This window comes from Microtus pennsylvanicus, chromosome 12 (assembly GCF_037038515.1).
Source record: "Microtus pennsylvanicus isolate mMicPen1 chromosome 12, mMicPen1.hap1, whole genome shotgun sequence".
Lineage (NCBI taxonomy): Eukaryota > Metazoa > Chordata > Mammalia > Rodentia > Cricetidae > Microtus > Microtus pennsylvanicus.
This window is the reverse complement of record NC_134590.1, coordinates 32,097,555-32,120,646: the sequence shown is the minus strand read 5'-3', so window position 1 is coordinate 32,120,646 and position 23,092 is coordinate 32,097,555. Positions and strand designations below refer to the sequence as shown.

The 23,092-nt window shown below is 36.7% G+C and overlaps 1 protein-coding gene across 1 annotated transcript; it reads right to left on the bottom strand.

The window, feature by feature from the left end:
- Window positions 1-725: 725 nt before the first annotated feature.
- Yipf7 (Yip1 domain family member 7) lies at window positions 726-19,039 on the bottom strand. Its single transcript, XM_075943344.1, has 6 exons — window positions 18,940-19,039; window positions 17,367-17,483; window positions 12,605-12,768; window positions 6,167-6,312; window positions 3,263-3,444; window positions 726-1,253 (listed from the first exon to the last, which is right to left on the bottom strand). The coding sequence occupies exons 2-6, from the start codon at window positions 17,480-17,482 to the stop codon at window positions 1,091-1,093; spliced, it is 771 nt and encodes a 256-aa protein (XP_075799459.1). The 5' UTR covers window position 17,483; window positions 18,940-19,039; the 3' UTR covers window positions 726-1,090.
- Between the last annotated feature and the right edge of the window lie 4,053 nt (window positions 19,040-23,092).

The following is a 23,092-nucleotide window of genomic DNA, read 5'->3' as shown; positions in this document are numbered from 1 at the left end:
AGAGATAAGACCTCCCTTTTAAGATAAGTATTTTCCTATAAAGAAGACTAGAGAAATGGACTACCCTTGAAATTTTTATTTTGAGTTAGTAGAAACCAGATCATGTTTCTATGCTTGTATGAATGCAAACTGAGAGAAAATACTAGGGATGGAGGAAAGAGTGATGTACAGAGAGGGAAGTAATGAAAGGGAAGCAGAGCAGACCTAAGTGGAATGGCGTGTAAGCAGATAGATGTGGTGGGAAGATGAAATGATTATCTAGACACTTAAAGCTTTAAATAAAATCAGGTCAGGATAACTAATGAGGAAGAAAGATTAGAGAGCTGAGAATAAAGTACTGCTGTTATTTGGTATTTTTAAAACAAAGACAAATTTCAAACAAACATGTAGTATAGGGATAAAGCGCGGTGCCGAGGGGCATTTCAGAAACTTCAGTCACATTAATACAAATACGTGGGATTTTCCATCGGAGCATTTTACCTCTTTGGAGCGAATATAGTGAGATCCTGTGGGATATATACACGGGAGTGCTGCAGTAACAGACCTTAGCATTTAAAGCAAGCGAGAGGGAAGTGAGAATGTGGTGAGCCGACACCTTATCTAATGAGACCGCATAACAGTTGTTACGGTAAGTGAAGGTGTTTCCTTGACTCTGTGTAGATAAAACCCTGAACTCTCCAAAGGTGCTGAACTGTATAAATTTTAACCACATGCACAGAGTCATAAACGTTTTTGAAAAATATTTATTACAATTAATAAATGTTAAGCATAGCATGGTATTTTACTTGAAATTTCTCAGAAACGTCTATGGAGATGAGAAAAAGCAGCATCTATCAGTAGAGAGATTGTATCTCTTAATATTTCAAAAAATATTTTAAGTGTTTTCATGCTCCAAACTGAAAAACGAAAACATCACCACCACCAAGCAGGCTATTAGAGCGCTATCCTTGAGTGCTGCTTTGTCTCTCTGCTAATATTCTCTCAAGAGCCATAAACAAAAGTTATCTGGCTGAATTCGAGTGCTGATGCACTTCCAGAAAAATCTGAACAGCAAGCAAGGGGGATCTTGCAGAGCCACATCGAGCAGTCTTTAGAAAACCGTCAGAAGGGCAAACAGCCCATAAAACAAGGCACAGGGGTAAGCCACGAGGAGCTGCTGTCCTTCCATGGCTAAGGCGGAAATGAAGATCTTAGAAGCTGAGAGACTGCACCAGGCGATGATGAGCAGGGCTGACACTGTTCCGATGTTGCCCCTGTAACAAAGACGGAGATGACAGCTGCCTTATGCCTGGAGACGACGGGGGAGACTGAGTCAGATCTGCCCCCTGAAATGCAGCGCTGCATCTGCCAAGAACATTGGTCTCCATTTGCAAAGGTGAACCATTACCCGGATGAGCTCAAAAGATCTCAGCCAGTCAGAAAAGATTTCACTAAAATCCACTGCTTAGGATTGATTTGTTTATATTTTAGTAAGCCTAGACCAAGAAAAGCAGAAAAGCTTGCTATAATCAGTCTCACTTGCCAACATCCCCATTCCATTCCCATTCCATATAATGTATTTCTAAATCATCTCTTACGGTTTGGATTTTTAACAAAGTCTATGTGCTATGTTACTAACTATAGCGGAAAGTGGTAGAACTAACTTTGGGCCTGAGGTGGTACCTACAGGGAATAAGTTTGGTCAACCACCAGCTGCTTCTCATTCTCTTTTCTCCAGGGTATTAATATGAGCAGCTCTAGTCAATTTTCTCATTATCATTTCTGCCCTTCCCCAGAAGATCACAACCATGACCTGACACTAAGAGTCAGAGTAAATCCATCCCTTTTGTAAGATAATTTCCTCAGGTGTTTTGTCAGAGTTGTGAGAATCTAACTTACACATTATCCCTTATAATTTCAGGGTGGAAATGTCTAAACTGCCAGAGATTTTCCAAATCTAAAATTTATGAATAATCTTCGATTTGTCCCTTAGCATTTATGTCATTTAAGATGCTCTAAATACCAAAGTCACAGAAAATACCCTTGGACACACAGAATTTTAAAATGGTACATCATAGTATTATTATTTTGTGAAAACATCCGACAGGGTTGTAAAACCATACTGCACTACTACGTCAGCACAGATCTGAATAGAACAGTATGCCAGAGGCAACAGTTACACAAACCGCTGTGTGCTTCTTTATAAAACATACAGTAATGTATACATACATGTAATAAGTACAGCTTGTTCTACTTATGCATTCCCAGTGTCCATTTTCTGTCAAATTCTTTTGGTAAATTCAAGTACTCATTGATAAAATAAATATTTGGCTCCAGTAATTCTCAAGCATGTTACAATATAAATGAGGCCGTATTTGAACAGAATGAGCATGTTTAAGTCACTCTCAGTAATTTCATAAAATCAACTCTTCGTGATAACAAAAATATCATAAACGTTTACTTCTCTAACCTGATTATCCTTGTAGTGATCAACTCTCCATATGACAACATCCCTTCCAATGTAGCATTAATCACCTAAGACCCACATCATTCAAGAAGAAAATGCAAGTCACATCTCCTTTGGACATGAAAGAATGAGCAAAAGGGTGAGTGTTTATTTCCAAGTGTTTTGTAAACATGACAGGTAACTGTGCAGTGGCTTGCTTGCTGTCACTGAGTGCTAGTGGCATGCATGAGCCTTGGGAACATGCTCTGGGAAACATATCTACGGTATCCTTATGAATAGTTTAGAATTGCAAATGCCAGATGTCTAAGTGAAGAGAGAAAAAGAAAAAAAAAATGTATTGACTGAGCATGTATGCTGTAAGTTCCCCAGATTTAATGTCCCCATCAGGGTTTCTGGGAATTCTCAGCTGTGAGGAGTCCAGCTGAGACATAACAGTCGCTTCTTGCCTAGAAGGCGGATGCCTAGGCACTGAAGTAATTTGTCAGAATTCAGCAGGCATTTGCTCTTCCGAAATCAAATAAGTGAATTCTCTGTAGTTATTATGTTACCTCTGCCAGTAGTTTAGATTGAAGAATGTGACACCTTAAAAGTAGAAGTTTTAAATATTACATGGTTGGATTTATTTTTTAACCCAGTTTAAAAAGAGCAACAGCCTAGCCAAACCAAACCTATTCTGTTTCTGAATCTATGTTTAGTTTTTAACAAGCATGATTTTCCTCAATTTCAATGATAAAATGTTAAGAAACCATGACTGCCCTGGTCTGGCAGGCCTGGGCAAAGATGGCGCATGTGGAGTCAATTAGTACAAACACTTACTGCAATGAAAAGAAGATGGCACAGCTGGACAAGATGACCATGGGGAGCAAACAGTATCCCAGCACGCTGGCCACGCAGCCATATGACACCCCTGCAGAACTCATCAGGTTTAGTAAGGTGTGAATCCCAAGGCAGCCAATGGCACTCATGCCATATACGTAACCAAATTGGGCTTTCCCTGCCTGGAACAACACAAAGGAAACGACTGGAAATCACAATATATATGAGATGAAATCAGAATAACAACAATATGGGGAGCAGTCAAGAGTTTACTCAATGCTGCTGAATATTATGGTAGCTGCTATCACCAGGGCTCTGAGAATTCTGGTTAAAATAAAACCCTGCCTGTGAAATGAACTACAAGCAATCACTCTGAATATATGTGCATGTATGTATATGCATGTATGTATAATATGTGGGATGAGCTAGTCATGCTTCAGAAAAGATAAAATACTGCCACGATAATTTTTAATCATACATTTTTCTATAGAGAATGCAATAAGTAGAACATGGTTTTTTACCCCATACTTACTGAATAGCTGAATAATTAAGCAAAAGAATAAGATTTTTTAATATAGCCTTAAACACTTATAAACAGAAATACCCTTACGATTTTGTTATAAATTTTAACAAAGGTTTAATATTAAAATATAAAATAAATCATCTGGGTTTTTACTTCAAATGTCTAAGATCCTCCCTAAATAATTTACCCATGTTAGCATGTCTTGATCTAAAATACTTAGCGTTCTTCTAATTAAACACTAAAAATATTTTTTTTCTTAGCTGGGCAGTGGTGGCACACGCCTTTAATCCCAGCACTCAGGAAGCAGAGGTAGGCAGATCAATGTAAGTTCAAGTCTAGCTTGGTCTACAAGAGCTTCTTCCAGGACAGGCACCAAAACACCGTAGAGAAACCCTATTTTGAAACCTCTCACCCCACCCCAAAAAAATTTCTTGTAGTTCAGAGGATCAAGCCCCAGGCCTTGTAGATATTAGGCAAGTGATTTACCACTAAGCTACATCTCCAGCCTGGCTTTATGAGACAGGGTCTAGCTATACAGTGCCCACTGGTCAAATTTTTGTATCTTATACCTCCATCTCCCAAGTGCTGGAATGACAGACGTGTAACACAATACCCAGTCCTAACTGTACTTCTGTGTTGCTCATTTTGTTGTTGATTTTCAGACCATACTGGTAGCCTGACCAGAACGGTTGAATGAGAATGTCTATAAATCATGTGTTGATAACGGATAATGAAAAACATTGGAGTGGCTGTGGTTTGCGTATTTCCTAAATGCCTATGTATTCAAGTGCTTTGGGAAGTTGTGGACCCTCTAAAGATGGGATCAAGTTGAGAGAAGTAAAGTCACTAGGGGCATGTCTCCTACAGACGATTGTGAATCCTACATATCCAGAAGTATGTAAGGAATTTGAATATTGTCTCTGAACTTAGTTTTGATTCTGCTAATATAATGAATGTAATGGCCTATGAAATGAACTTTTAATTACAGAGGCAAGGTCGTGCAGAGTTGACTTGGCAGCAAATAAATTTATCCTGAAATTTGATTTATCAAGTTGGAGTTTTTGAAATGTCAGTGTTGGGATCTATTAATATTAATGTCAATAATAATCGCTAATGAAAAATAATGAAAAAATCTAAGTGTTAGTATTTATATAAAATGTTAATGACATATTTTTCACATATTCCATATAATTTTAGAACTACAAGAAACCTCAGTTTCTAGTAAACTTTATGAAAAAGGTAAACCCTTTCTGTCTAGAAGTGAACGAATGGAAGCATATAAATGTGAAAACAACATATTAAGATCATAGTTATTGGGAGTTATGGGTAAAATTCATTTTATCACCCCCAGTTAAAATTTCCTTGTTTATAATGTTTTGTATTTAAAGCACAAGAGAGTATATTAAAATAACTCCTATTAACATTATGTATCCAAGAGCGATCTTGATAATGGAACTAACCCTGTCTTTTAAGAAATGATAGTCGTTTCTTAAAAGAAAAACAAACAAACAGCTGTTATGTTACAAATGACTTGCAAGGGAAAGATGAGTTAATATATTAAACTGATTGTTTCTGACTACTTGATTAATTGGCATGGCCTTGCACAGCCGCTTTATCCAAGAATAGCATATTTGTGTGAAAAAGAGAAGAAGGGAGCCCTAAGAATAAGTGGCAGCTGTGGTTGACAGTGTTTGAGTTAGAGGGCATTCACATTTTTCATACCACAAGGAAGAAGGTCACTATCACAGTGCTGTTGCTGGATGAAAAGGGTGTGATCACTAGCCACACAGAAACTAGGTTTCACTCGGTATCGTGGCTGTCTAGTATGACAAATTATTTAGTGTATGGGAAGAGAACATGTATGTAGTCACACCTACTTTTTAAAACATATTTGAAGGTTATAGCTGCATTAAAAGAAGCTGCATTTGTATGTATTTGAAGGTGCTACATATGTTCATGTGTCTTTGTGTATGTGTATTTATGTGTGTGTACAGGCCATCTTTTTTTTTTTTTCGAGACAGGGTGTCTCACGGATCCTAATGCTCACAGACTGGTAAAAGTGCTGACTAGTGAGCATCTTGGTCCCCACTGGCTGACTAGTGAGCATCATGGTCCCCACTGGCTGACTAGTGAGCATCAAGGTCCCCACTGGCTGACTAGTGAGCATCACGGTCCCCACTGGCTGACTAGTGAGCACATGGTCCCCAGTGCTTGGGTTTTTATCATGTGCTTCTCTACACCCAGCTTTTATGTGATGGGATCTAAGCTCATGTCCTAATTCTTGTTAGAAAGCAGATTTCTCCTGTTTTAAAAGAAAATGCTTCAAAATTAGCTCCGATAAAAATGAGGCTTGAAACGTCAGGTTAGCTGTCAGAAGCTACCATAAGCAATGTGGCTCCCAGAGCCACACAGAAAAGAATGGGTCCTGTGAGATCTGTTTCATTCATGATGCTGCCATCTGCTGGCTTCATTGGATTTAGCACCGTCAAGGTTTTCTGCCATATGTGATCAAAATTAATTCCAAGTTCTGCAAAAAAAAAATAAATAGTCTAACGTAAATATAGAAAACAAGAGAGTTTTATTATTTCAAAGTTAGTGTATCTATTCTTTTGGATGACATCTCAAGACGATTGCTCTATTTTGGCATCAAAATCTAAATCTAAAGTTTAAGGCAATATAGAGTGAACAAACAACACACCCAAAAAAATAGTTTAAAGAAAAATTCTCTTTTGATAAAAGTTTTATCTGTTTCATGCAGCAACATTTTAATAATATTTAAAAACATGGAATTGAAATACAGTAAAACCTACCATTGCAGCTAACAGACTAGACGTGTCTCAATCACCCCCTTGGATCTTTCCTTCATCCACCTTTCCAACTGTGAGTACTTCTGGAATCCTGCCATATCACCCATGGCAGAACTGGTTAGTGACACTCAGTCCTAGTCTAGAGTTTTCCTTTATTCTGCCTAATAAGAACATTAGCCTTGCTCCAAATTGATAAAACTCCACAAGAAAGAAAGAGAAGGACTCTTTTTGCAGAGAGGTGTGGCCATGAGGTACATACAGATGTTTATAAATCAATGCACTGTGAGATTGAATCAATAAGCTCAAAGATTAAATACTAAGGACAAGTTAATCTTTTTCTTTTTATGAGTGAGGATATTAGAATAAAATCATCTCACTAAAGCAAGCTCTGATTGATTACTCAGGCTTTACTGGCCTTTCAAGATCTACAAGCATTGGTCTCACATACATATGATAAAGGTAGTGTCAATTCATTCCTATTGTATGCATCAAATGTCTGAGATGTTGAGAGGTTAAGTAACTTCCAGAAGCTGAAAGCAAGTAATAGGAAAATCTACATTTCGACATTGTCCAATCTCATTCCTGTAAAGCACTGAGAAGTCAGGTCCATGTGCAGCTAAACTATCATCTATCTATCTATCTATCTATCTATCTATCTATCTATCTATCTATCTATCTATCTGTCATCTCTTTATCAAATTTATTACATATTTCCTATAAGGAAGGCTACATTTCTAAACTCAGCTGTACATATCTATCTATCTATCTATCTATCATCTATCTATCTATCTATCTATCTATCTATCTATCTATCTATCTGTCATCTCTTTATCAAATTTATTACATATTTCCTATAAGGAAGGCTACATTTCTAAACTCAGCTGTACATATCTATCTATCATCTAATTATATCTATCTATCATCTATCAACCATATACCTGATTTCTTCCATCTTTCCTAAGGAAAAACTACCTACCCTTTCTAAATTCAATTGTACTTCCAAGCATGTACAAATATCTCTGGTCAGATGATAAGAACAGTTCAGCTATTTATTTAGAGACCCTGGGTACTAGGCACGCTATTTCCCATTGAGCCACATCTTCATTCTCGGATTTTTTCAATGGTCACAAATACCACTTTAATATTTTTCAAAGTTGACATTTTGCACAAGATGGATTTCTAAATGATCCTCACATAGAGACATAGAGGGGCCTTCCTTCAACAATTTAGAAATTTTTAGAAACCCTCTCAGAAAATTTTAGAAACCTGCATGAGCTAGCAAAGGCAGACAAACTTTTATACATGCAATCCCCTGGTTGAAATCTGTCATTCTAATTAAGGGTAGAAAATTACTTAAACCTACTGGCAACATAGGTTAGGTTAGAGTTAAAACAACAGCTTCACATTTGTGAGGTTCTAGATTTTTCCCCAGTAGTGGGTTAAGAAAGAAAGATAAAGAGAGAGAAAATAAACATTACTAAGCAGTGAGCAAGTAAAAGCATACATATAAGTAACATTATAGGGACTAGACAAGTTGTATTTAGGGATGTGTGTGTGTGCGTGCGCGCGTGTGCGCGTTCATGGGATAGCAATTAATGAAAAAAAAAGGCCATGAATTTGAAAAAGATCAAGGATGCATACTTGAGAGATTTTGGAAGGAAAAAAGAGAACAGTGTAAGTATACTATAATCTCAAAAAATAAAAAGAAGCAGTTTTAAAAATAGTAAGTTGAGTACATTTCCGTCTCCACATTTTTCCTTTACTTTCAGTGTGTTATACTTTATGACCATATACGCTAGAGGAGACGGGTGGTTCAACAATCTTAAAGTGGGGCAAGATTTTACCATAATTGTTTCCTCTCATATATTACATTCTGAACACAGTTTCCTCTTCCTTCTCCCCTCCCAGACCCCTCCACCTCCGTGCCCCCATTCACTTCTCCATTCTCTTCCATGGATATCAACCAAACATGACATATCAAGTTGCAATAAGACTTAGTGCCGGTAGAGGAAAAGGTCCCAACATCAGGAAAAAAAAAAAAGTCAGGGACCGCTCCTGCTCGCACTGCTCAGTGTCCCACAGGAACACCAAGTTACACAACCATAATACGTATGCAAAGGGCCTAGGCTGGTTCCACGTTTGGTTCAGGATTTCTAAGCCCCTATGAGCCTAGGTTAGTTGATTCTGTGGGTTTTCCTTGGGGCCCTTGATCCCTCTGCTTCCTACAGTCCTTCTTCTCCTTCTTTGTCAGGATGCCCCAAGCTTCACATAATGTTTGTGTGTGGGTTTCTGCATCTATTTCATCAGTTGCTGGATGAAACCTCTCTGGTGGCAATTGTGCTAGGCTCCTGACTATGAGTGTAGTAGAACATCATTAGAGATATTTCATTGATTTTTTTTTCAGTCCTGTTTGGTTCTATCTTGGGACTCTGGACTAGTCAGCCTCTGCTTCCTGGTAGTAGGTAGGTAGTAGGTAGCTCCCTCTAGAGGCACGGGTCTCAGGCTGGACCAGTGTTGGCCACTCCCATAATTTCTGTGCCACCTTTACCCTAGTACATCTTGTAGAAAGGAAAAATTGTAGGCCGAAGGTTTTATGGCTGGGTTAGTGTTCCAATGCCTTACTAAAGTCTTATAAAGTTATAGGAGATGGCTGGTTTAGGCTCTGTATCCCTCAAACACTAGGAGTCTTATCTACAGTCACCATTTTAGATTCCTGGGAGTTTCCATTGTGCTAGGTTTTATAAATGGCAGAAGATCATAAAAATTGAGGAATATCACAGTTTAAATTAATTTTATGCCAGGCTTCTGTCACTTTCAAATTTCATTATCATCTTTTATCACAATTAAGTGCCTTTAGTACAAAAATGTCTTTTTTTTCTCTTTAAAAATAAGTAATAACTTGTTCTGAAAAAAAACTCATATAAAATGATATACAAATTCAATATTGATTTCTACTATGTATTGATGACATATTTAAGGACTGCACACAAAATCATGAATGAATATAGGATAAACTAAATATTTTCATGAGAAAAAATTGTTTCCAACAGACTATGTATATTCAAAATATTTTCTTTTCAAATTTTTTTAGGAAGTATTCATTGTAGGGGCCCCCAACATAACACCTTATTGTGTAAAGCAGAAGATAGAACCACTATAAAACCTGAATGTAAAATTTATTATTTTGCTGTCATCTAGTGGTAGTAAAGTATATGACATGAAGTATAAAAGTGAATTAAGATCATTATTTTTACATAAATTATGGCTCTGACCTTTCAGATGTATCAGCCTGTGCTACAAGGAGAGAACTATGAATTCCAGTAACTTTTCCAGCTTGACAGACTAAAGTTAACCCTTGTACTAGGATTAATGCTTATTTTTCCACTTTATCTTTTAGGTCTCATTTGTGAAAATATAAAACAAAATATTACTTTAAAATCTGAGCATCTTCAAGGAAATTGATATAAATGCTGTACTGATTTAGAAAAACTGGTTCTAAATAAAACAATTGGAAAAAGTCTCCAAGAAATATTTTTGATTTTAAAATATAAATAAAAATTCCCATGTTTCCCCAAAGATTTATAAGAAAATTACATTGGAAATAAGCAAGAAAAAAGTTTGTTCAAATTCAACTTCTGGTGTGGGAGGTCCTTCTATATATGTGTTACTTTTATTGATTAATGAATAAAGCTGGTTTCAGCCAGTGTCTTAAAGGAGTAAAGCCAGGTGGGAATCCTAAACAAAATGCTGGGGGAAAAAAGTGAAGTCAGGGAGAAGCCACATAGCCACTGCTGGAGAAAGATGCCTCCGCTGGAGCCTGCTGAAATTTTGCTGGTAGGCCATGACTTCGTAGTGATGCAAAGATTAATGGAGATTGGTTAGTTTAGGATGTAAAAGCTAGCCAATAAGAAGCTAGAGCTAAAGGCCAGGCACTGATTTAATTAATAGAGTTTCTGTGTGGTTTATTCGAGTCTGGGCAGCCAGGAATAAAGGAACAGCCTCCAGCAACACATCTTCGAAAGAGTTATTTATCTATTGCTATCTAAATATACATTAAAATAAGGAAAGGAAAACTAATTTAATGCTATTATGACAAGAATCACAAAAAATGGAAAAAGTAAAAATAATCAATATACATGAAAACCTCTCAGGCTTCTAGTAATACAGAAATACAAAGTAGTTGTCTTTAATTTTTTTACATAGGTATTGCATATTTGACTCTAACGGTACATTAGAAAACTCAATGTTCCAAATGCCTCCTGACCAAATTCTCCCACTGTTACAGACACATCCCAAATAATGCACATGCCAAAAGATTTTAACTATGATGTTCATCAAAATAATACTTACTGTAAGCTATAACCTGTAAGGTATGTTTAAATTATGGCACTTGAGTTTTATAATATGATTATAAATCAAGTTTTAAATTTTTAATGGCTTTAAAAAACTCATATATAAAAATTATCATGATACAATAACTTAAAAATAAGACCAGATATGATTTATTATTCTGTATTTTAAAATACTAAAATATTTTCATTGAAAAATAGTATTTCCTTTTGGACTAACTAGGTGTGTAGATACATAATAAGTACACAAATAAAAAATAGGAGAGCTGCTGGAAAGAAACATTCAAATGTTTTACGGTTAATCCTTAGAGACAAGATTTTAATTGCTTTATATATTAATTCATACATGTCTATATTTTCAAATATGTATAGTGAATGCACTTAGGCAACTGAAGGGCTTTTTAAGGCAAAATATTGCTAGAATCCAAAATATTTGGTGGAAATAGATTATAGCCAGGCAGTGTTGGCACACACCTTTAATCCCAGCACTCAGGAGGCAGACTCAAGTGGATCTTTGTGAGTTCGAGGCCAGTTTGTCTACATAGTGAGTTCCAGGACAGGTTACAATGTTACAGAGAAACCCTGTCTCAAAAAAATAATAGTTTATAAGCTTCAAGTGTATAAGCTTCAGTTGTTTAGTAATTGCAGAGGAGAAATAGAATGAGCTGATGAGACATAATGGATCACAAAACTTAATAGCTTCTAAGGTTATAACAGATCTATTGCCTAATTTTCTGTATTAGTCACAATTATTTAAATCTTTCTCTTGTTTACATTTTTAGGCAAAGAAAGAAGACTATGTTAACTCCAGGACGTTACTGAATTCAAATGAAGTAACCAGCCCTTTTATGGAAAACATTGATAATTCTAATCTCCCTTTTTACCTCACTCTACTTAGAGCCGGCGTACGTACAGAAGACTTGTACCACTGAGTAGTTATGCTTCATTCTCCTATGGAAATCCAGTAGAGTTTTAAGTTCTTTCTTGGGGTTGCTGCTTCCAGCAAAATCTCTTAAGGCAGACATAGAACGTCTGGGTATGAATAGAAATAAGTTCCTAAAATCTCTCTGGACCTCCAGCTCCAGGAGTCCAGAGTCTCCTTACTAAGAATATTTTTATCAACTGGAACTGTATTCTCCTTTGCCTAGCTTTGCCAAAATGACCAGAGAGAGCTCGTGATAACCAGAGAAGGAAAAGGGTTTGGACTGCCTCCCTGTCAACCACAAACAAATGTTAATGTGAGAAACTATCTCCTTTGCTCCCAGGCAGACAGCAAAGACTAAAATTAGTGTTGTTATGAAGTGCATTCTTAGATGGTTAGAAAGTGTTGTTGCTTCGATATAAACACCTTTCCATAACATGTCTTTCCTGTTTACATAAGGCTCCAGTGCAAATCCCAGAAACAGAGAAGATTATTCAATAACAGCAACAATGAACAATTTCACAGTGGCAGAACAAACAAGCTCAGAAACTTCAGCCAATAATGCAACAAACTTGCAATGGTTTTGGTGTATGCCTCCTGGTTTGGCAGACTCTTGTTAACTGTGTAGTAATTACACACAAAGCACTGTCTGCCACATTGTGGCTGAACAGGATAAGCCCCGATTCTTGCTGTAGTTCTAGGAGCTGTGCAAACCTTCAAAACAACACTTCCTTAACTTGCCTTCCAGCAAAGGAGGTTCCTCATCAAAACCGTCCTCTGAAGGGCACTGTGGATAATAGTCTGAGGTAGATGCTGGCTGAAAGAGCTGCCCTGTATAACTTGATGACAGGAACATCGCTGGTGGAACAGAAGAGGAAGGCTGAAGCTGCTCAGCGGCTTGTGCTCTAGAAAATTAGAAATGTCTATATTTTACATACAAGAAAGCAATATCCCGACAAATCAAGGAAGGGAAGCACAATCTTCCTTATAAGGAATTCACCTAATTTAAGTTGAACTCAAATATTTGAAGTAAGGGATGATGAAAAAGCTCCTATAATAATTATCTACAATAACAGTATTAATCAAGCATATGGCATATGGTGGGCATTGTCCCACTTTCTCATCTGAAACTCTATGTGGTCAAGACTGCACGGTAAATACCATTTTGTAGAAGAATAGAAAGAGTTTCAAAAGTAAATGACCCAAAATGTCAGTACAAGCAGTAGGGTTAAATCTTGAACATTTCCCAAAGCAATGTGTCTTATCCTCTTAGTGGAGTGGATGGGGGTGGAGTAGGGGAATAAGTGGAGGGGGTGGGAGGAGGGGAAAGAATAGAAACTTGGATTGGTATGTATAAGGAACAAAGATAGTTTGTTTTCTTTTTTAAAAAATAAAAATAAGTTACATTTTAAAAAAAAGATTTTAGAAAAAAAAAGTAAATGACCCACAAAGCGTCGTGCTTGGGTTTCTGGACTGTGTTTTATGAGCAGGGCTCTGCTCCCCACACAGGAAACATTCCTCTCTGCTCTCCATCATATTAAAGTTTCTAAAAGCCCTCAGGAATAGCTAATAAAAATCATAGCTTAATAGTGTTGTCAACATAAATGAAATAAAAATCTATAAAATCTTTTGTTTACAGAGAAATATACTCTCCAATACTGACTATTATTAGAAAATCACTGTTCATCAAATTATCCAAAACTACCTAGATCGCCTTGTTAAGTATGCAAGTTAGTAACTTCTGAAAGTCTTTTTACAGTGAGGAATTTGATTTTGCCAAAATATGATGTTTTTACATGTCTAAGAATGAGTATTTGTTTTATCATATGAATGAGAAACTTGAAAAAATATTTGATCCTTGCAAATAACTTGCAATAGTCCTAGAGAAAGAAAGAAATAAAAAGAGCCCATGTAATTAGTTCATTTTTCATAGTTTTTAGTTGCAGAAAGGAAAGAAAAATCAATAACTATCACATGTTTTCATCTTTTATTTTACTTTTAACCAAAGACCCATAGACTAGGACCAATGTAAAGTTCTGGATTCTGAAATGTAAAAATCTTGATATTCTTGATAATTTTCTTCTATAATTAATCTTAATATAAAATTCCACAAAATCATATTCAATTATTTTTACATATTTAACCTTGACCCCAAAAATGACCTATCTTGGCAAATGAAACCATAGACAAAAAGAAGAATTTTGTCATTGATTAACCATTGATTAAAGGCAGAGATATGACCTAATAACTTTGAACTCCTACAGCATACATAGAGATTATTTTAGCTATCCCAGTCATATGAAATATTTCTCATTTTTTTCAGTGTGGGATGGAACCATGGCTTCTGATTGGGCCAGATGCAGCCATGCTGATGCAGTGTAATCACGAACTTCTTTCATTTCGCTGTGTTATCACCTTGTCATCCTGATTTCTGAGAAGTGTTGGTATAAATAATCAAATGGGGAAAGAATGTTCAGTTGGGTGGAATGTGAGAGCTTCAGAATAAAGACTTAGTTTCTTCATATTGAGCTTTATTTTAGTAAAAAAAAAATAAGTAGTACTCAAGTAGAAATATCATGTGGAAGAGGGAATGAGTAAAGGAATAGGGATTTCAAAGCAAAGTGTACTTTTCTATGAAACAGGGCACCTGAAATGAAAAGCCGATCACATTTTCTCATTTTCCATCATTACACTAACCATTCTGAAATAGCCTCATATTCAATGCACTCACTAAAGCTCAAGCACCCTCTAGTTTTCTTTATCCCTTTAAGTATAAATCATAAATGGTACCATGGGCTAAAGTTTCAGACACTCACCATTTGAGGTTGTAGAAACACTATACAAAAGTACCTTTCCCCTTCAGCTAGAACACCACTCAGGAATGAGTGCAGCACCCACTGCTCATGTGTGTAAGATGATCAGTTAATAAGAATATGGTCCAGATTTCCCTAGACAGAGATGAAACTGAATACCTTCCATTCCCCCTCATATAAAATCAAACAACCTCAGACCCCAAACCTCAAGCCTGTTTCTTACTGACTGTGATGGTTAGTATTTATTGTCAGTACGGCTGGATTTAGAATCCACTAAGAGAGACAAACATCTGGCATATGTGCGAAGGAAGGAGATTCTAGATTGGATTGGATTCTGTGGTCTGCCGTACCCAAATTTTAACAAAGGAATATAATGATGGGAACAGCAGCTTTCATTCATCTCTCCTTCTGTTTCCTGACTGTGGCACAATGTGACCATAATCTTTAACTATGACCTCTATGACTCCCCTGCCGCTCCATGAGTGTCTGTAGTCTCAAACCTTGAGTCAAAGAAAGAAGTCAAAGAAACAAAGCCTTTCTGACTTAAGTCACTTATGGATATTTTGTCATAGCAACAAGAAAATGACTGATTAATAACCTTGAAAAAATTATCAATTTATCTCTGTAGCTGGCTTCTCAAAAGTAATACTTACCTCATAGGGTTGTTCAGGATTCTAATACCATGTTTAATAAGGCTCAAGGCAGCTCATAATGCATGAAGAGTGTTCAGTAAATATTAATTATGAAAGTTGAGAGACATGATCCTTCTTCCAGTTCACTGACATAGACTCACAGAACAATGTGCAAAAGGGCAGCTCAGCAACCCATACCATATGATAGCAGAGTGCTTTGGAAACTTACATTTATCTAATATTCAAATAATGGCTTTGCTTTAATATATACTTTTTATACATCAATGCATTTTTTCTTTATAAAAACTGCACAAAGTACATGTCCTTTTGTCTCTCAGCTGAAGAAATAAAAGTCTCGGTGTCACAGAGATAAACAATGCCAGCCGAGACAAATTTTCTCAGTTTGTGGGGGTTTCTCTGCTTGCTTGTTTGTTTGTTTCTTACTTACTTTCTTTTTTCTAATAAAAATAAATACTAAATTCTTCTTCATTTCCTTTATTTAAAATTCAAGTTAAGAGTTTTCAGCCCCGTGTGTGTGTGGGGGGGGCGCATACAGGCACATGTAGAAGTCGTTGGTCAATGTTAAGGGTCTTCCCAATGGATCTCTGCCTTATGTTTTTGAGATGGGGAATCTCTCACTGGACTGACTCTTGCTAATTTGTCTAAAATGTCTAGCCACCAATCCTCAGAAGATTTCCAATCACTGCCTCCCACATGTTGTGTTACAGATACATATCACTCCATACAGCTTTTCCACATTATTTCTGGATATCTCAGCTTAGGTCTTTTTGATTTTTTTGGAAAGCACTTCACCAATTGATCCATCTCACCAGACCTTATAATTAATCTCCAATACCTAACACATCTTAAAATACGTTTAAGTCAATACTGTCAATGGCAAATATTCACATATTAAAATGCATAGTTTATTGTTCAACTCCTCAAAAATAAAACCTTATTTCTGTAATGGAAAAGACTTTCTAACTCCATTCTAAAAAAACATAGCCTTATACCACAGATAAATGTAGCTTTTACCAGCAGACGAAATGATGATAGAAATTCATAACTGGTCAAAATGTTGAGAACTGGCTGTAGGGTGCCAATCACACCTGATACACTTCCAATGCAATCCCTACACCTAAGGCTAAAAGAACATTCCAGAAAGGGTGGGCAGAAAGACTGTGAAAGCCAGAGGATATCTGCTGTAGCGTAGTTTCTTCTACACATGACAGGAAGTAACATCGGTGGAATTTCAGTGGCATGGTTGCCTAAACAAGATCACAAGGACAGTGCTAATTGACGTGCCATCATGAATAAGGGATAGGCTCTACCCCTAGATGTATACCTACAGGCAACCAATAAATATAATCAGTTGTATCCAGGGAAGAACCCCTGATAAACTATCTAGTCCCAAGTGATCAGCAATAAACACATATGCATAAGAGACCAACACCAAATGGACTCAGCAGATTCATGTACACACATCTGAATTGTGTGTGTGTGTGTGTGAGAGTGTGTGTGTGCATACACATGTGCATATCCAATACTAACTACTCCAGAAGAGGTACTCATGAATTTGAGAGAGATTGGGAGTGGACACTGGAGGGAGCTAGAAATTATGGGACTACAGTACACGTGTAGAAAATTCTCATTTTTTAAATAAAAATCACAAAAAGAACTTAGATTTCATTCTTACCATGGTTTTGTAGTGGCCTTAATTTCTGAGAAAAATTAAACAAAATCAACGTCTTTAAATAAATGGAATCCACTTTTAGTGTCCAGATAACTATCAGGTAAAGGGCTCTTATTTAACCATTATTTTTAAAAGAATAAATAAAACACTAACTTGGCATGAGCACCAAGTAAAAAAATATTGGCAGAAAATTGGAGTAATTTATCTGTCTTTTCTTGTTATTTAGTGGGGGATACTTCATTGACAACTGCTCGGTTAACTCTGTTAACTTCTTCCCTCAAGAGAGCCCATGTATCAGGAACTAACTGACAAACCATTGACATTTCGAAAAATGGGAGTATGTTTGCTCAGTATCAAATACTTACTCTCTGGATCCATAAAGATTCCCATGAGCATTAGAATCATGAGAGCTCTGCTCCTGATTCTCGATGATGTAATTAGATTGGTAAAAGTCTAAGTCATACTCTCCCAGGTTAGACATCCTGAAAAATTAAGAGTTTGTCTGATTTTATTTCGTTTGTTAGGCAATTAAGCTTTTTGAATATGTACAAAGATTTATTGATAATGTGGTTATAGTTGTTTTCCTGTCAAAGGAGATATTATTTGGAAGAATAAATTAACTATTAGGGGAAAAGCAGAAAATTCATGCTGGAAAGTCACTTTCAAAACCAATCAACTTCAACTACTATATGAAGTTTTCACACTTTCTTATTGTGACTGTAAGTTGACTTCAGCTTTTCTAGAAGAAACCACCAACACCCTTTCCCCATGCACCCCATTCTTAATAGTTTAAAGTTTTAAACTTGGTGTGCTGCATATCTGCAAAATAAGCAATGCAAGTTTCTTACTTTAAAAAATTATATACAAGTACACAGATATATGCACACAGAGCCATGCACTTAGATGCACACACACACAGTACAAAAAAGGCAGAAAGTAACAACTTAAATTATTAATATTTTTATTTTAATTTACCCAGAGACATAAATTTTACTCAATGTCTTTCATGCTCACCTAAACAAAAAGTAGAACTGTATAAAATATTTCCTAATTATACTTAGGAATTCCTATTAGCTATCTGGAACATTTTCTTCCTTTTTCCAGGATGCTATCACAGGTTGCGGATGAGTGGGATAGAAAGGATAGAAAAGATTCTGTACCACTAGGCTAAGGACACAGTCCTTTCACCTACACTTACTACTTTGCTTCAAGTCAATTCATCCTGAATCCAGAAGCAACAGATGACAAAAGCACAAAATGAGATCACGAGGTAACAGAACAAGATGTCAGAAAGGCAGGATGGCTATTTGGTTCAAAACTCTAGGACAGAGCAGAGACTTTTGGATTTTCAATGCTATGTTTTTGAAAACCATTTTTATTTTGAAAGAGTGAATTTAGAAACCACTGGGAGTAGTCCGTATAATTATAGTCATTCATGAAATACTCCCAATAATGAATTTAAAATTATAAATCCATAAAAACAGCCTTAACTCTAAGATCTTCATTAATCGTGAATATTCAATGACAGTTGTTAAAAATATCAGTTATTCGATTCAGTAAAATACAAAGAGCTTTGCAAAGGTGGATATAACAATTCATGCAGCTGATTTCATAAATAAGCGACTTTTCATTAGTGATGTACATGAAGTAGCTATGAGTTATAAAAACGAAAACAAGACTTAGTAATGAATCCTTTAACAAACTATAATATAAATTCGATATTAAATATAAAATAAAGACTAAAACTTAATAGTATAAGTTTCTCAGCCCATAAAAACTGTTATGAAGCCCAGAGGAAGATTTTCTTGAGAATACAATAACTTTAGGTAACATGCCAAGTTTTATGTAACAGCTCTTTGAGTTCTTACATAATCCCCTTTTGTATTTTATTTAAATGCTAAGTGGTTTTTAAAAGGATCACATAGACTAGACACGTACCTGTCTGTATGTATTGCTATGAGGAAAGATCCTCCAACAAACGTAGCTGTACTTGGGAAATCTAAACAAGTGGGTGAAAAGGAGACACACTGACCATATATAAAAGTTTCTAAATTTGTCCGCTGACGGAGTGGACAGATGACACAGAAAGCAACGCTGCCAAAAAGCCAACACAGTATCTTATAACACATTTTTATGGCTTGAAACACAATGAGCAACATGCAGACATAAATCAGATAATGTGGAGAAATAAATCCAGTATTCTTGTGTGCATGTCCATTAAACTTGGCAACAAGATTATTTACTGGAAGTCAGCCAGGGAAAGCAAAGGGCTTGATGTGACTTCTTCCACTCTGGTTTTCAGTCTAGTAGGATTTACCAGTAATCTGTAATAAAAATAAATCTGTGGTGTTTGATCTTAACATGAAGATCTCGGCACTGAAATAAAATGAAATGCTTTTATTTTATCCAAATCTGAGCAATTTTTAGAAAGATGAATTATGGCGTTATCTTGGCTTTACCTGATTTTATTTTCTGCAGTTGAGATATAGATACATTATTCTGACCTAGTTTTTGTATGTTTGTTTTGGTGTATGTTGGGACTGCGTGCAGAGTGGCATGTTGCCAGAAGTAGTTGACACCTGGTGCCTTCTTCCATCATTCTCCATGATGTGTTCTGAGACAGAATTTTACTGAACATGGCTAGCTGATTGTCTAGGTTAAGTGGCCAACAAGCCCCCAGGATCCTTCTGTCTCCATCTCTTGGCACTGAGATTAGAGCTGAGCCTCCACACCGACTTTTTACATAGGTACCAGGTTTCCAAACTCAGGGCCCTGTGCTTACACAGCAAACACTTGTTACCCATGTGCCACCTTCTCACTCTGGTCCAGTGTTGTTATGTACAGAATGTGTTCTGTCATATTTTAAGTCAGTTCCAGATACTGGAGGCTTTCTAACTCATCCTTGCCCTTGAAAGATACACAGTTAACCCTCTGTATTATATCATTGACTCACTCCCAGGAAACATTATAGCTAGTAGTCTTCAGTCCTTCTGGATCAGATAACTTTGAGGGCTATTTCCCCTATGGTTTGCTTTCTTCTGAATCTCCTTTCTAGGACTTCAGATTCCTTACTTATTAAAATCCTGGTGTTTAAATTTTTTTAAAAAGTGAATTGTTTAACAATTTCTATTTCTATGTCAGTGGTAAAATAACATCTATCCACACATTTATTGAGGACCAGCTACTGAGTACCAGAGTCTGTTCTTCTTACTTTGGAGGTAGGAATCATGAAAGACCTAGACCTATATAGTCCTTAAATTCATAGAGATTCACTGGTCTCTTGCCTCTGTAGTAATGGGATAAAGGTGTGAGTCATCATACCTAGGTACACTCCAGCCTTAATGTATGATTACAGAAATGGATATGCAGGTCTGAATTCAAAGTTATATATATTAGTACATTAAATACCACATCTGCAACTAATAATGAATAGCTCAGCATCACATACCAACTTTAAATGTAGGTAATTTAACCTTTGTAGCACTTACATAAGATTTTAACTTTGCCATTTTCTAGAAAAAAAGAAATAAAGATGAAATAATATGTCCAGAGACATCGGATACTCAATAGAAAAGACAATGTTTGAAATGTAGTGGACAAACTTCAAAGTTGCATGATTGATTTAATTAAGGTGTCTATTGCTGCAGCAGAATAGCATAACCAAAGAAGCTTGGAGAGGAAAGGTTTGTTTGACTTACGCATCCTTAGCTCTGTTTATCATTGAAGGAAATCAGGTCAGAAACTCAAAAAATGCAGAGACCTGGAAGCAGTAACTGATGCAGAGAGCATGGAGAGATGCTGCTTACCACCTTGCGCCCAGTGATTTGCTCAACCTGCTTTTTATAGTACCCAGTACTACCAACCCAGGGATGGCACCACCAACAATGAGCGTCCTTCCCAATCAAACACTAATTAAGAAACTGCCCTACAAACTTGCCTGTAGCCCAATCTTGTGGCGATATTTCCTAAATAGGAATCCTTTCTCGCAGATGACTTTAGCTTGTATCAAGTTGAGATAAAACTAACCAGCATAATAACCATCCAGTGGTGGAGGTCATGTGATTTCTTCAGGGGACAAAGCCTGAGAATAGCATGAATGGCTCTCCTTATGGCAAGACCCTGGAGACTCTGACCCACTTGGCAAGGACCTGTGGACAGTTGGTTGAATGATTCTGGGCCTGACTCTGGGGGTTGTGTACTAGCTGCTCTCCTTGTGCGCATCCACTATGCTAGTCATACTGCCGGCCAAGAAGTTTACTATTACATATCTGCAAACCTCTTCTTGAAAGAATTATTTTAACCACAAGAGTTTTATATAAATGTTATTAAATTGATGCTACCAAGCGCTAATTGGAACATTCAAGTAACAAGGAATGAAATATAATCATAGAACATTCAAGTAACAAAGAATGAAATATAATCATAGAAACACACAATTCTAGTAAGTGTGCCAATACCATAAGAGTTAAGTGAGATAGGCATAAGAACAAGAAATAACCAGTGCCAACTATTAAGAGTAAGAGTCCAGATTATGTTGCCTATAGGATAAAATTTAAATAAAAAACATGGTATGCCTCAGAAGGGATGGAGTAATACAAAATGTAGAAATAATTGGTCCAATTTGGCTGGTGAGTTGATCATGAGAACCCAGACCCTACCAGATGCAAATATTAATTACAAGAGACAAAACTATCTATCACCCTGTTTGATGTTGTAATCACATGTTCTACCAACTGGCATTCCATTCTACCTGTAGGTGTGCTTAGTCAGAAAAGTTCCTTTATATCTTGCAAAACTGCTTATTCTTCTGATGGTAATGAACACTGGCAAGAGAGTTGGGAGACAGAAGAAAGAAACAAGGAACACACTGACAATGATTATAGCCATTTTCAAAACCTTAGGAAGTAAAAACGGATGTTAAATCGGTATAAATAAAGATAGTCCAGGATACACATGGCCACGTGCCTGAGCAACAACAGGTGCTCACAATTTCTTTATGTTCCCAACTCCACACATCCATCCTAGGCCCATAAGCTTATCTGGAGCAAGGCCTACAGCAATCCAGGTTGATGTTAGAAATTAATGATGCAAAATGGAGATTAATGAGGGAAGAAGATCTTTTTGATGATCTGTAAAAAGGTTTGTCTGAGCACAGAACTGATTAATAAGAAAAAAGCCCTTGGGAGGCTGTATAAGAGCATTTCGAGAAAAGGCTGTAAGATGACAAGGAGCTTGGCAATTTGAGGTTTAAACACAAAGCCAATCTGAGTAGTAACTTTGAACTCGGGGAAGGTTTAAGGAGATAATTCTAAGATGTAGACCAGATCACAAGGGAGTTGTAGGTCATGACAAGCCATCCACATATTGTCGTATTGGAAATAAGATGCTTTTCGGGGTTTTAAGAAATAGAAAGGCATGATCAGCTTTATGCAGAAACGGTAATGAGACACTAATTAAGTGGAGGCTATTGCATTGACACAGCATGAAATGCAAGTGGTTGTCTATTGCTATTCCTAGAACCATGCTCAACTTCCCTAGCGATCAGGGAAATGCAAATCAAGACAACTCTAAGATACCATCTTACACCTGTCAGAATGGCTAAAATAAAAAACACCAATGATAGCCTTTGCTGGAGAGGTTGTGGAGAAAGGGGGACACTCACCCATTGCTGGTGGGAATGTAAACTCTGGAAAGCAGTGTTTCGGTTTCTCAGGAAATTCGGAATCAACCTACCCCTGGATCCAGCAATACCACTCTTGGGAATATACCCAAGAGAGGCCCTATCATACAACAAAAGTATATTCTCAACTATGTTCATGGCAGCATTGTTTGTAATAGCCAGAACCTGGAAACAACCTAGATGCCCTTCAACGGAAGAATGGATGAAGAAAGTATGGAATATATACATATTAGAGTATTACTCAGCAGTAAAAAACAAGGACTTCTTGAATTTTGCATACAAATGGATGGAAATAGAAAACACTATCCTGAGTGAGGTAAGCCAGACCCAAAAAGAGGAACATGGGATGTACTCACTCATATTTGGTTTCTAGCCATAAATAAAGGACATTGGGCTTATAATGCATGTTCC

Bases quoted from the DNA above. Each gene is read 5' to 3' on its own strand.
- Yipf7 (XM_075943344.1), bottom strand. From the start codon at position 17,482: ATGTCTAACCTGGGAGAGTATGACTTAGACTTTTACCAATCTAATTAC. The intron at 6,313-12,604 runs GCAAGTTAAGGA...TTTTTTTTGCAG, and splicing joins GGAACCTCCTTTGCTGGAAG to AACTTGGAATTAATTTTGAT. The intron at 3,445-6,166 runs GTAGCTTCTGAC...GTGTTGTTCCAG, and splicing joins TGGGAGCCACATTGCTTATG to GCAGGGAAAGCCCAATTTGG.